Source organism: Clarias gariepinus, chromosome 1 (genome assembly GCF_024256425.1).
Source record: "Clarias gariepinus isolate MV-2021 ecotype Netherlands chromosome 1, CGAR_prim_01v2, whole genome shotgun sequence".
NCBI lineage: Eukaryota > Metazoa > Chordata > Actinopteri > Siluriformes > Clariidae > Clarias > Clarias gariepinus.
The window spans coordinates 23,847,962-23,861,535 of record NC_071100.1 but is presented as its reverse complement, the minus strand read 5'-3'; the positions used below and the strand labels follow the sequence as shown (position 1 = coordinate 23,861,535).

Sequence of the window (13,574 nt, the reverse complement as noted above, 5' to 3'; positions counted from 1 at the left end):
CAGAACTATCTATCAGAACTTCATGTATTAAAGAATTAAAATACTATGACAAAAAAAACAGAGCCCTTTAAAAATAATGAATTTCTCAGATGGAGATATTAGGTCTTGTGTTGCAACTTTTTGTTTGTGTACCAGTGGATGAAAGACGTACAGATGTATTATTTCAGAGGTCTACAACTTTAACAGCATGCCTTAGAGCAGTGGTTCTCAAAGTGTGGGGCACGACCCACTAGTGGGGAATAGAGACATGACAAGTGGGGCGTAATGAACAGGAGGGAATTAGTGGAAAATAATAGGAAAGCACTTATTCTAATTTCTGCTTGTCTTTATTGATTTATTTAATCTTTATTTTCTTTATCGGACACTCGAAACTAAATAATGACACACAAAGAAATGAATCATTAATACAAGTAAATTAAAATAACATCAGAGAAAAAGTGGAACCATAGAGCAACAATAACGGTTTAACGTCGGCATGTTAATTGCAGAGGAACGATATACAGGTCCTTCTAAAAAAATTAGCGTATTGTGATAAAGTTCATTGTTTTCTGTAATGTACTAATAAACATTAGACTTTCATATATTTTAGATTCATTACACACAACTGAAGTAGTTCAAGCCTTTTAATTGTTTTAATATTGATGATTTTCTCTCAAAAAATCTAAAAAAAGTAGCATATTTCATCCGACCAATAAAAGAAAAGTGTTTTTATTACAAAAAGTCAACCTTCAAATAATTATGTTCAGTTATGCACTCAATACTTGGTTGGGAATCCTTTTGCAGAAATGACTGCTTCAATGCGGCGTGGCATGGAGGCAATCAGCCTGTGGCACTGCTGAGGTGTTATGGAGGCCCAGGATGCTTCGATAGCGGCCTTAAGCTCATCCAGAGTGTTGGGTCTTGCGTCTCTCAACTTTCTCTTCACAATATCCCACAGATTCTTTATGGGGATCAGGTCAGGAGAGTTGGCAGGCCAATTGTGCACAGTAATACCATGGTCAGTAAACCATTTACCAGTGGTTTTGGCACTGTGAGCAGGTGCCAGGTCGTGCTGAAAAATAAAATCTTTATCTCCATAAAGCTTTTCAGCAGATGGAAGCATGAAGTGCTCCAAAATCTCCTGATAGCTAGCTGCATTGACCCTGCCCTTGATAAAACACAGTGGACCAACACCAGCAGCTCACATGGCACCCCAGACCATCACTGACTGTGGGTACTTGACACTAGACTTCAGGCATTTTGGCATTTCCCTCTCCCCAGTCTTCCTCCAGACTCTGGCACCTTGATTTCCGAATGACATGCAAAATTTGCTTTCACCTGAAAAAAGTACTTTGGACCACTGAGCAACAGTCCAGTGCTGCTTCTCTGTAGCCCAGGTCAGGCGCTTCTGCCGCTGTTTCTGGTTTAAAAGTGGCTTGACCTGGGGAATGCGGCACCTGTAGCCCATTTCCTGCACACGCCTGTACACGGTGGCTCTGGATGTTTCCACTCCAGACTCAGTCCACTGCTTCAGCAGGGCCCCCAAGGTCTGGAATCGGTCCTTCTCCATAATGTTCCTCAGGGTCCGGTCACCTCTTCTCGTTGTGCAGAGTTTTCTGCCGCACTTTTTCCTTCCCACTGACTTTCCACTGAGGTGCCTTGATACAGCACTCTGGGAACAGCGTATTCGTTCAGAAATTTCTTTCTGTGTCTTACCCTCTTGCTTGAGGGCGTCAATGATGGCCTTCTGGACAGCAGTCAGGTCGGCAGTCTTACCCATGATTTCGGTTTTGAGTAATGAACCAGGCTGGGAGTATTTAAAAGCCTCAGGAATTTTTTGCAGGTGTTTAGAGTTAATTAGTTGATTCAGATGATTAGGTTAATAGCTCGTTTAGAGAACCTTTTTATGATATGATAATTTTTTGAGATAGGAATTTTGGGTTTTCATGAGCTGTATGCCAAAATCATCAATAATAAAATAATTAAAAGGCTTGAACTACTTCAGTTGTGTGTAATGAATCTAAAATATATGAAAGTCTAATGTTTATCAGTACATTACTAAAAATAATGAACTTTATCACAATATGCTAATTTTTTGAGAAGGACCTGTATAAGGAAACATTCGGTAATATGTATGTAATTTCATTTATTCCAATGTGTATTCTAATGTTTCTGTATTTTTGTTAAAAATGACTATTTTATCAGGCAGTACTAGTCTGGTATTTCTAGTGTCCAGTGTGGCAACAAAGTTGCTTTTTGATCCTTCAGGCGCTGAACAGAAGGGAAGATCAATTTCGTTCTACGCTTTTTGTTGCTGTGCGGCATTTTGCGATGATCCCTAAATCATTCGTTGCGCCGTAGAGAATAATGGTGTTTATGCTTTTAAACATGTATAATTTAAGGCGGATGGAGCTTAAACACAATGTAGAGATGAAATATATGTGAGTATCTTATTCACGGGTTTATTTACGCAGCTATTGAATTTGGAGATGCGAATATCAAACTAACTTTACCGCCGTCACAAACAGGTGTTATGCGCTAAAATCCGCCCTGCCACGGATTGCCCAAACCCATCCCAGCCCCAACACATACACACGTAATCTCTATCAAATATTATATTAGGACATACATTTAAAGGTTTATTATTATCAAATATATTATTACTATTATAATTAACCCTAGGCACGTGACACTCGTCAAGACGATTAATACAAATCCCAAAATATGATTATTTTATGGCAAATTTATTTTGCAGGGGTTTGTCAATGTACAAATAAATTATTTATCACAAATTACACTAAATAAATATTGTTTGTGGTGAAAAATTACAGGAAACAATTTTTCTTATAAAATAAGCAATATAAAATATACATTTTGTATATGAAAAACTATATATAATTTATGTATTTTTCCCCCATACAACATTTTTTTATATTGCTTATTTTATAATTAAATTCGTTTGTTATAATTTGTAAACCACAAACCTATGAATTAATGTTCTATATATTATTTGAAAAAGTTTGTGTGTGTGGGGGGGGGGGGGGGGGGGAAGCAGGTGATTCAGCACTATCAGCCTAATCAACCCAAAAGCCAGCCGAAAGGAAAACATGATGAAGCCTATGTAGTTTTTGGATTCATGGTGGGGATGGGGGCAGAGGAGAGACCCGTGTGTGTTTTGTGTCTTAAACCGCTGGCAGCAGACTTCCAAATTAGGAAGACACTTAGAGACAAAACACCCCAGTCACGTTAATAAGCCACTCGACTTCTTTGAAAGAAAGCTCTAGATAAGTGACGAAGTAAGCCTGTTATAACAATTGCATGTGTATTTTATCTGTTTTGAACCTGGTGTTATTTGATGTTATTGGTTTAGAAATTGATATTTCAATAAATAGTACACTTGCCCGTTTTCGTTATTATTTTGTTGACAAGTGGGGCTTGAAAATTCACCCACCGCCTTAAGTGGGGAATGACAGAAAATTTTTGAGAACCACTGCCTTAGAGACAGACATGCTGATGATTCATGCCTTAAGATGCACTTTGGAAGATGAATTTGTGGTATCAAAGCAAAAAAACATTGCAGGCAACCAGACACTGGTGAGCACTGCTTATGTTTTTAGAATTAAAACTGTTTTACTTATTAACAAGGTGTACCATTTTATCCATTTATCCAATTCCTTGACCAAACCCAGTGTTTAGACGAGTTTAGATGTATACTGTTCAAAATGTTCTTCCATACATAAAATTTTGCTTTATTTCCAAATTGGTTTTTAAGATTTAACACCTAAAAAGTCTTATACTTATTCAACACTAAATCAGTGCAACAGAGTGAAGCATGCAAACTTGAATGAACAACTAAATTTCAGCAAGGATGTAGTTTGGAAGGTATTTTGGACATAAGGTAGTGCCTGAAAACCAAAGACTATTTGAAATTAGGTTTATTGTTGATGTTGTACTTTAAAATATCATTTTAAAATATACTGCTCAGATTATTATGAAAGGCAAATATTAAAGTCTAATTGAAACAAGACACCTAGATAAATAGTTAGAATGTCTGATTAGTCAATCATGTGACAGCAGCCTAATGGATAAACTACTGTAATTCAGTATCAGGTTCCACTACTCTCCGCCAAAAACAAACATATGATACTACAGGGAGGAAGGACTCACCTGGACAAATGAAGAATTAAAAAATAATTAGGCAATATATTTTAAAACATCCAGTTTTGGTGAGTCGGTGCACAGTAAAGTCTCTGAGCATGTTCTTGGCTGACATGGTGGAACTAGAAGTGATCTGCCACTCAAAAGTAGCATTTGCTCCGAGATGCTTTTCTACTCACATGGGATGTAAAGAGTTTAAGTTACTACAGACTTCCTGTCAGCTCCAATGAGTCTATCCGTTCTTAACAAGGAGTTCCCACCTGCAGACCTGCTGTTCACTGGATGATTTTTGTTAATCTTAACGTTCTGTATAAACTCTCTTGGATGTTGTGTGGGAAATTCGCCAGTTAATACAGGACACCATTAAACATGTCATGGTCAGAGTCACCGAGATCACATCCATCTGACGCTTAATGGAAACATAAGCTGAAGCTCTTGAGCTGTGCACGTATGATTGTAAGCATTGTGCTGCTGCTAAATGATCGGTTGAATAGCTAAGTCCATGAATGTGCAGATGTACATGTGGTTTCCCATTAGAGTTGATGTTCAGTTCCAGTACATGATTTATCCAGGTCAGTGTTAAGGTGACTTCAGATTGCAGAACAGCTTAGTGCAGACCACTCTAAGCGTGCAAAGGCATCCACAGATGCAATGTAAAGTTAACAATCCTTTTCCTGACATGCTTTTGGACAGATGATTTAACTAGATACCTTGAATGTGGGAGAGGGCGACACTACTTTGCTGCACAACTTCTGTACCCAAATAAAGTGTAATACATAAACAAAGTAAGGGGAAGGGTAAAAAAACCACACGGACCACTTTCTTCACTTTTATGTCTTTCCCTAAAGCTTCATTGTGAGTTGCTCGTTCAGTTTTAATGAAAACAATTTGACAAATAAATACAGTTGAGAAATAAGTAAAAAGGGAGAGAAAAAAGCAGATGTAAGAGCCAGAGTGAGTCAGTCAAGAGAAGGAGGGGAAAGACAGACGCAAGAGGAGTCAGGCCAGATGGGAAGGTTAACCAGCGAACCCATCCAGTTTCCCCTGGAGGGTTTATTATACATACTTTTCCCCCTTTACAGCAATTCACCCCTTTGACCAGTCTTCTCACTTTGACTTTTTCAAAAGCAGTACATTTCTCCCATAAACAGGAAACAACTGAACTCTGTGTCATGAACACCAGACTTCGGTAGGAAGAAAATAAATGAACAATTGCGCAACATCCAGGTTAAATGAAGCAAATATCTACTGATTTATGGAAAAAAGAAAACTGACATTGTGATTTCTGTTTCGTTTCCATTTCCTTTTTACTTGAAAAAATACTTTAAAAGTAACAAAATCAATAGATAACAGTGTGGAGGGGAACTGACTGGGGCGTTTCACCGACAGGGAAGCGTCACGTCTCCTTTAAGACTTCTCAGCTGATTTAAGAAGGTTATCTTTGCTCCTCCTCTTTACATCCCAGTTATACACACGTGCCATGTCTGAAGAAAAGGTTAAGGCATACATATAATCATACAGTCGGCGTTCAAGTCAAAACGGGACTTCTGATGTCGCAATAACTCCCAGACGAGTTCCTGAGATTTTTGCAAGCAATGTTTGTAAATGATTATGTGTATAGTTCCCACAGACAGACATCTCTTCCACAAGTTGGCGACAAGTTATCCATCGCTTTTCATCCACAAGCTGAACGTTCACAAGAAGAACTGCAGTGTGGGCTGAGCCACCACGTTTGGGCTCGTACCTTACAGAGGTACAGCCTTCTTTAAAACATTTGCATTATTATATATATTTTTTTACTGCGGCTATGAGTCTCATATCACTGCACTGTGCTTGTGCTTTCTGTAAACTTTATTTAGTTTTACGGCTTCGTTCATGCGAAATTTCATCACAAATCCGGGCCTTATAAAATGTTACTCAGACAATTCTAAATACTGTAAGACTGAGTGGTTAGTGTCTTATTGTAATTGTTTTAAAAGGCCCGGTAAAATAGCCAACGGCAAAAGATGCCTAATCACATTTCAGCTATTCAGATTTAGCTCTATTCGATACCTGAAACAAAAGGAATTCCAGCAGCACATAAGTATTAACGATAACTACATGCAATATCAAAAACTACACAAAACAAATAATTAACCTCTGATCTAATTAAATTTCTATTCTTTGCTTGAATGAGTGTCCAGAGTGTAACCTGGCTGGAGACACAGCTTTGTAAGGATACTGACTTCAGTGGTTGTAAACTGATCTCGGAGGAAGTCCAGGTCTTCTTCTAGAGACTCCAGGTTTCGAGAAGCCGTACCGAGATTCTTCTCCAGTAGCGTCTGAGCTTCATCTATATCATACTCCAACATTACGTTGGCCTGTAACAGGAAAAGAAAAAAAATAAAGAATAAAGAAACCTGCTGACCAGCTACCACAATCATCACTGGTTTAAAAATGTTAGTACCCCAGAACTCAAAAACATGATCATACAGTAAGTGGTCTACACTACCGCTCTAACATACAAGTTTGGACACATCTTCAAATTCCAAATTCAAATTCTATATTATAAAACAATGAAATATCCGAAATATGAAATAATCTCCTTTGAACAGTTGACATTCAGATGAGTCGGCTATTTATGCTCTGTAACGCTTTCATAGCCTCTAAATGAATGTCTCCTCTGCAGCAGAGATAGATTTTGGTCTTGCTTACCTGGAGAGGCAGCTTCATCATGGTGCTCGGTAGGTTTGGCAAATGCACTTGACAATATTGTTCTTGCATGGACTATTCCAGAAAGGCTAAGAGACACGTCTTTAAATAATAACTGACTGCTGTTGTCAGTTAATTATCTTAATCCATGTGTGGAATTTCACAGTTTAAAAAAAATCCAGTATTGTTGAAAATAAATCGCTAAACAAAAACACTGAATTAGAAGGTGTGTCCAAACTTTTGACTGGTATATACACTGCATGGCTGATTTTCACAATGCAGAATAATTTGCATATATAAACAGTATACAGTGAGGGAGGTTGCTCAGTGGTAGGCGTTTCGCCTGCCATGCGGAAGGCCCTGGTTCGATTCCCAGCCAGTGCCCAAACCCCAGCCTCTCGATGCAGTGCCGGTCCCAAGCCCGGATAAAATGGGAGGGTTGCGTCAGGAAGGGCAATCCGGCGTAAAACCGGTGCCAAGTTGTAATGCGGACTGGGTATTCCGCTGTGGCGATCCCTTGCCGGGAGCAGCCGAAAGACCAACAACAACATAGACTTTCCTAAGAACTGAGTGAAACGGTGCTTTCTGTGGCACGCTCTGCATGTCACTGTTCTCTCCCACTCAGCTAGTTCAGACCAGACTAAAGATGGAGTCGAACACTGTGGTTTATTTTGGTTAACAGTCCCAGGAAGCAGCGAACATGGAAATGAAAGTGGAGCCTGTTTTTTACCCCTTTTCCACTGCTCTGGTTCCCGTGCCGGTTCCCAATTTGGGAACCAGTGCCGCGCTTTTCCACAGAAAGAAATTGGTCCCGGTGCCCTAAAATGAGCACCGAACCGGCCCCTAAACTCTGCTGGTCTCTTTGCGAGAACCCATAGGAACCATATAGGGAGCGTTTAAAAAAAATGGCGGAGACCCAAAGTCCGATAATGTGAAGCACGGACGAAACAAAAGCGCTTTTAGCAATTCGGACATCCGCCGAGATTCAGCAGAAAATCAAAAAACTGCTTTTGGATACTGAAATACATTTTCATAGTTTGGAGAATAACCAATAAACTGACTTCGGCCATGTTCGTTTTTGTTTAGTGGGCGTGGCTTGTGACGTATTATCATGCAGCTCCCGCTGAGCTCCTGTCTAGTGTAAATGCGGGCCGGTTCTCGGTGGTTCCCAGTCCAGCACCGGCCGAGCACCTGGCACCAGCACCAGTGTAGTGGAAATGAGGTAAGAGAGAACTAGTCCACTACTTAGGTAATGTCAAAGTCTAAAATGAGACAGAATTTAGATTTGTAGTCGCACTTTAATACGGTAAAAAAAACGGTTTACTTAAAAAAAATTTACTCTTTCTTTTTTGTCTGAATTGAAAGTTTTCATTTCTCCACTAATCCATCTTCATGATTTCGCCATAAAAAGCCATCAATTAAAAACAGAAAAGAAAACTGACATGATTTAGAATCGTCTGTTTAAAAACGACTTTAAAGGGAGTCATTGGTAAAAAGCTGACGCAGTCCTGCAGAAGTGTGTCCGAGGACTTACCCCAAGCCACAAACACACTTTATCTGTGGGCGGAACAGAGGCCTTGCAGTACACATTATCAGCCAATAGGAAGTGTGTGTCCATTGGATCTGTAGTGTCCTGTGTACAGACAAAGACATTAAAAAATATATGAACAAACAAGACAGGAACAGAAGGGAAGCTAGATGTATATAACACATGGAGACTGAAAAATAGATCAATTAATCTATAATCACCTTTTTCTTCTGCATGTGCCGTAAGATTTCTAACGTCTGCTTGATTTGTGGAATTTGGTTTTTCAACCTGAAATAGCAAAACAAACGAAACAAAACTTTAACATGCGTCTTAAACTGAAAAAGAAAAAATGCCATCTAATTTATCAGTGATCCTTGCTCACGCACATTGACTGACCGCTTTCACATTACAATATAATTCATGAACGTATTACAGCTTCCACAGGTTTAACATAAACAAATGCTTAATGAAGAGAAATAGAAAATACCCTAATAACATTTCAAATCCTTAAGAAACAGAGCAACATAACGTTAACATGATTGGTATGAAGAATTTGTGCCAAACAGAAAAAAAAACAAGTGGAAAAATGCATCAGACTGAAAAGCCACACTTAAAAAATTTTATAGGATACATTTAATAAGGAACCCCAGTTTAAGCTGCAAGTACTATAGTCACAAACACTTTTATAACAATTTAGTAATAATTCTGAGTTTAACAATCAGTGAAGTAGGAGTTATGAACCAAAAGATCAATAAGAGCAATTATAAATGCGCTCTGACCCCAGCCTACCAACAAAGCTGTGATATGTAAAGAATATAAATGTTGCTGTGCAGTAACGTACGTGTGACGGATAAAGTCTGAACTTCATTTAAAGGCCGTTTTTTTTATGGAGTGCAAGATTTATTTATAATTTTTTTTCCTTATTTATTACTTTTTCCTTTCTATTGGATAACAACTCTGAGCAACTGTAACCAAGAATAAGCAATTTCTCTCTGGGATTAATAAAGTTCTTTGAATCTTGAATCTCTTGGAAAAGTAGACTTTGTCTAACTACGCTCTGTTGTGATTAGACAATAGGTGCACTAAGTACACTGTGACTCTAATGCAGTGCCGTGATGGAAGAGAAATACAACAGCAAACTTCTGACATGAAGCTGTCTATAATAAATGAGAACTTTCTCATTAAGGCATTTAGAGCAGTGCAGTGAACGTTTTGTTTTTTAGTGTTTTAATGTCAGAAATTTATAATATTTGTCTATTAAATATGTTTTTTTATTTCCTCTGGTGTGATTGCTTTTAAATCCGGCAAAGAATCCTCCAAATCATACAATGACAGGCAGCCAATATAGTTACTGACTTAACAGAAATTATGAACAGTCTTCCGTTTGACAACATACTGTATTTTTAACTCATATGTTCTGTTCCATGGGATGGCAAAATATAAAAGCACCAGACTAACTAGATGAGAAATAAAAATTTCCTAGAAACCTAATCATTACCATATCAGACAGAACATTCTGTAAATACACTAACCAACTCAATCTGCCAATTATAAGCAGCCAAACCGGCCTTAGTCATGGCAGCTGAGCTAACATGTTTGCTGAGTTCATGCTAATTTACTACAAAGTAATACTTTGACCATGAAGCAACAATTCACGAGAATAACATTAAAATTCTTCAAACCTCATTTTTTTCTGAACCAGGTTTACTTCCATGTATTTATATTTCTGGTACTGTTCATCAAGCTTCCTCAGTACGGCATCCGCTGTGTCGTTGCCAGGCTGCTTCATAAACGAATCTACATCTTCCTACAGAGCCGAAATAAGAGTACAACAATCATTCAGCAAACATTCAGGATGTGGCATTTGTTAAAAATACAACACTTCTACAATAACACACAGTAGTGGGTAATTTGGGACACAGCCCATTGTGAATTATAAAAACATCAAGTGTATTTAAGAAAAAAATGAATTAAAAGTCACATCTATTTATTCCTCCATTCATCTTCTATACCACTTGACATGTGTGTCCCCCAGGACTAGACAAATGAGACTTAGGGCATAGAGCGAGACAGACCTAAGGCGGGAATCGAACCCCGCCACTACGACACCATGCTGCCTAGGTCACATTTATTACGCTGTGTGGCATGGGGAGTCGGTGGTTAAAAGTCTGATCAGAAGATTGCGAGATTGATTCCCACTAGTGTCACGCTGTCAATGTTAGATGCTTGAGCAAGGTCTTTAAACGATTGAGATGCTCAGGACAATTCTAAATTGATTTAGATAAAAACTAGCCTTCAAAAATAAATACATAAATAAAAATACAAGTAAGACAAACATCAGGATGTCTTAACTTCTTTAAACTAAGGATGAAAACATGACTTTGCACCAAGAAATTTAATCATCACTAATTTAAATTAACTGAATAAATCATTAGACTTGTCTTTCTGATGTACTCCTCTCTAACAAGGTTTCAGCTTCATATATACAGTAGAAGTCTTATAACCTGATCTTTATGGACCAGCAGGAACGTATACAGTAGATTTAATGAGAGTTCAGAGCAATTCTCCAGGTCTCTCAACATAAATACGTCATAATGTAAAATTTATAAACACTATATAAAATTATTTATAGGCTACAATTTTATTTTGATTACACCCGTACTAAATAAACATGGACTAGAATTCAGTGTTTGGTTCCCCCCATGATGTTAATTCTCTCATCAAATCATACACTTCATCACTGCTTAGATCTACAGAACAGCAACGTTAGCAGACTAAATAACATAAGAATATTCAGAAAAGCGGTTTAACAGACTTAAATAAGTTAATTATTTCACTTAAAGCGGCCACAAACTGAAAATACCCGCAGGACCACGCTGGTGGTTTATAATAAAGGCGTGTGTTAGCTTTAGCCTGTTAGCCAGCGACAGCCACAGCCTTAAAAGGACTCGGAGGAACCTCAGCTCCTGAACTGCGTTAGCACAGCTAATGGCTAACGGCTAACCTTCATGATCTCTACTGTAAATATAATAACATGCAGTGAAAGTCCGTTATTCAAGACATGTTGTATATCACTCTGAGCGGTGATTACTCACTACAAACACTGCTTCAGGAATCCCTAAATGTTTTTTCTTATTCGCAGCTCCGGCAGCGCTGTTCTCTATGGTGGCCGCCATTTTGGAAAGAGACAACGCGCTTCCTCTTTACGTAGATTTGCCTCAGCGGCGCGCGCGAGCCTTCAGCGTCAACGCTCCATTTGCGAGTTTATCAGTTTTATGAAGTTACCATGGAGACGGATTTAACGCCTGGGATTTTTGTTTTTAAATAACACGTCTAAGTAAAATAAAAAAAGTTTTTTTTTTTTTTTTTAAATAAAAAGATATATTTCTTTTAAATCAAAGTTTAATATTGCGCGTTGTTTATTCTGACTGATATCTGTATGTTGCTGGTGAAGTTTAAACTTATTAACGCTTATTAATATTCACGAGGGAAGCGATACCTGATTGGATATCCTACAGGTTTTAAAAATGCTTTCTTATGTACCATGAGAAACTTTGAATTTGAAAAATTTTGCAGAGAGAGCATTCATTTATTCATTTAATGCTTATCATTAATAATAGTAAAAAAACTTCACCGTTTTATTCTAAATAAAATATGCATTTTATTGTATTTACTATATTGTATTTATAATTTACTTCGGGCCCTCATCACTCAACTGCATAATTGTGTCACTGACATTACTAAATGGGCCCAGGAATACTTCCAGAAGCCACTGTCAATAAACACAATCTGCCGTGTCATCAGCAAATGCCAAATTAAGCTCTATCATGCAAAAAGGAAGCCATATGTGAGCAAGGTCCAGAAGCGCCGTTGTGTCCTGTGTGCTAAGGCTCATTTAAAATGGACTGTTTCAAAGTGGAAAAATGTTCTATGGACAGACGAGTCCAAATTTGACATTCTTGTTGGAAATTATGGATGACGTGTCCTTTGGGCTAAAGAGGAGGGAGATCTTCCAGCATGTTATCAGCGTTCAGTTCTAAAGCCAGCATCTCTGATGGTATATGGGTGCATAAATGCATACGGTATGGGCAGTTTGCATGTTTCGGAAGGGACTATAAATGCTGAAAGTGTACAGTATATATAGGTTTTAGACAACAACACCCTGTAATTTTACCAGCGAAGATGTCACTTCCTCTGTGTGTTTCCATGGTAACATATGCACCTTGGATACCTGTCACTGCTGCTGTGGAAATTCCACAATATGGAAATTTAGTATTGAATATTTATTGAAACAAAAACTAATACCATTATAAAATTTATACTATTGAAATGTGCATACCTTGTAAATAAATTATTTTATTAATTTACAACATATAATGAGATTTATTCATATATATATATATATATATATATATATATATATATATATAATTTTTTTTACAGATTACTATCCTATATAAAACTACTGAGCTCCTAAAGGGACATAGATAGAAAAAAATAAAGAAAAAAAATTCACTAAGAGCTACTAAAAATACATTAGCCTACAGGAAAAAAAAATTAAGCGAGGAAAAAAAATTGAAGGGGAAATGGTCTTTTTTTGTCATTAAAAAAAAAAAAAAAAGTTTGCGAGATCTTGCAAAAAAGCAACCTTTTTGCGAGATCTCATAAAACTTGACTCTTCAGCGCTAATTTAGTCCAGCAGGTGGCAGCAATACTCCGAAAAGCTAGATGTTAGTCAGTGTCGTCTCCTCAGAATGATTTTTAACAGCAGTCCACCATCACTGAACGATCAGGGCCCGGTTTCGCTAAGTAGTTCTTAAGTTGTACCTTAACCTCTCTTAACGCGATTCCCGAAACGTTCGTGTTTGTTTAGACAAAACTTCAGCCCTTTTCATATTTTGCCTGAGGTGGCTTCTTGACCTCCTCAGACCTGCGCGTGCCTGGCCAACGCGGCGGACTTACGCTCTGCGTCCCGATGTCCAGCTGCTCGCTGCTTTTTGTATAAAAAATGTCTCATTGATCATTAGCCATCATCCATAACTGGATGGACTTTTCTTTTATGATGAAATTCGATTTAGTTAAATGAGAAAATAAACTTGGGAGTAAACTTATAAAAATAAACTTCAAACCCCGCATCCTTTCATTTTTCTGAGTGATTGTAATGCTTAATACATCCAACTCACCTATGTGGTTTGACTCGCTGTGAGATACGGTCTTA

The 13,574-nt window shown here is 37.9% G+C and overlaps 1 protein-coding gene across 1 annotated transcript; it reads right to left on the bottom strand.

Moving 5' to 3' along the window:
• Positions 1 to 4,990: 4,990 nt before the first annotated feature.
• vbp1 (von Hippel-Lindau binding protein 1) lies at positions 4,991 to 11,571 on the bottom strand. Its single transcript, XM_053497531.1, has 6 exons — positions 11,452 to 11,571; positions 10,039 to 10,163; positions 8,578 to 8,644; positions 8,363 to 8,461; positions 6,359 to 6,497; positions 4,991 to 5,621 (listed from the first exon to the last, which is right to left on the bottom strand). Exons 1-6 carry the CDS (start codon positions 11,530 to 11,532, stop codon positions 5,545 to 5,547), a joined length of 588 nt encoding a protein of 195 aa, XP_053353506.1. The 5' UTR covers positions 11,533 to 11,571; the 3' UTR covers positions 4,991 to 5,544.
• Positions 11,572 to 13,574: the final 2,003 nt, after the last annotated feature.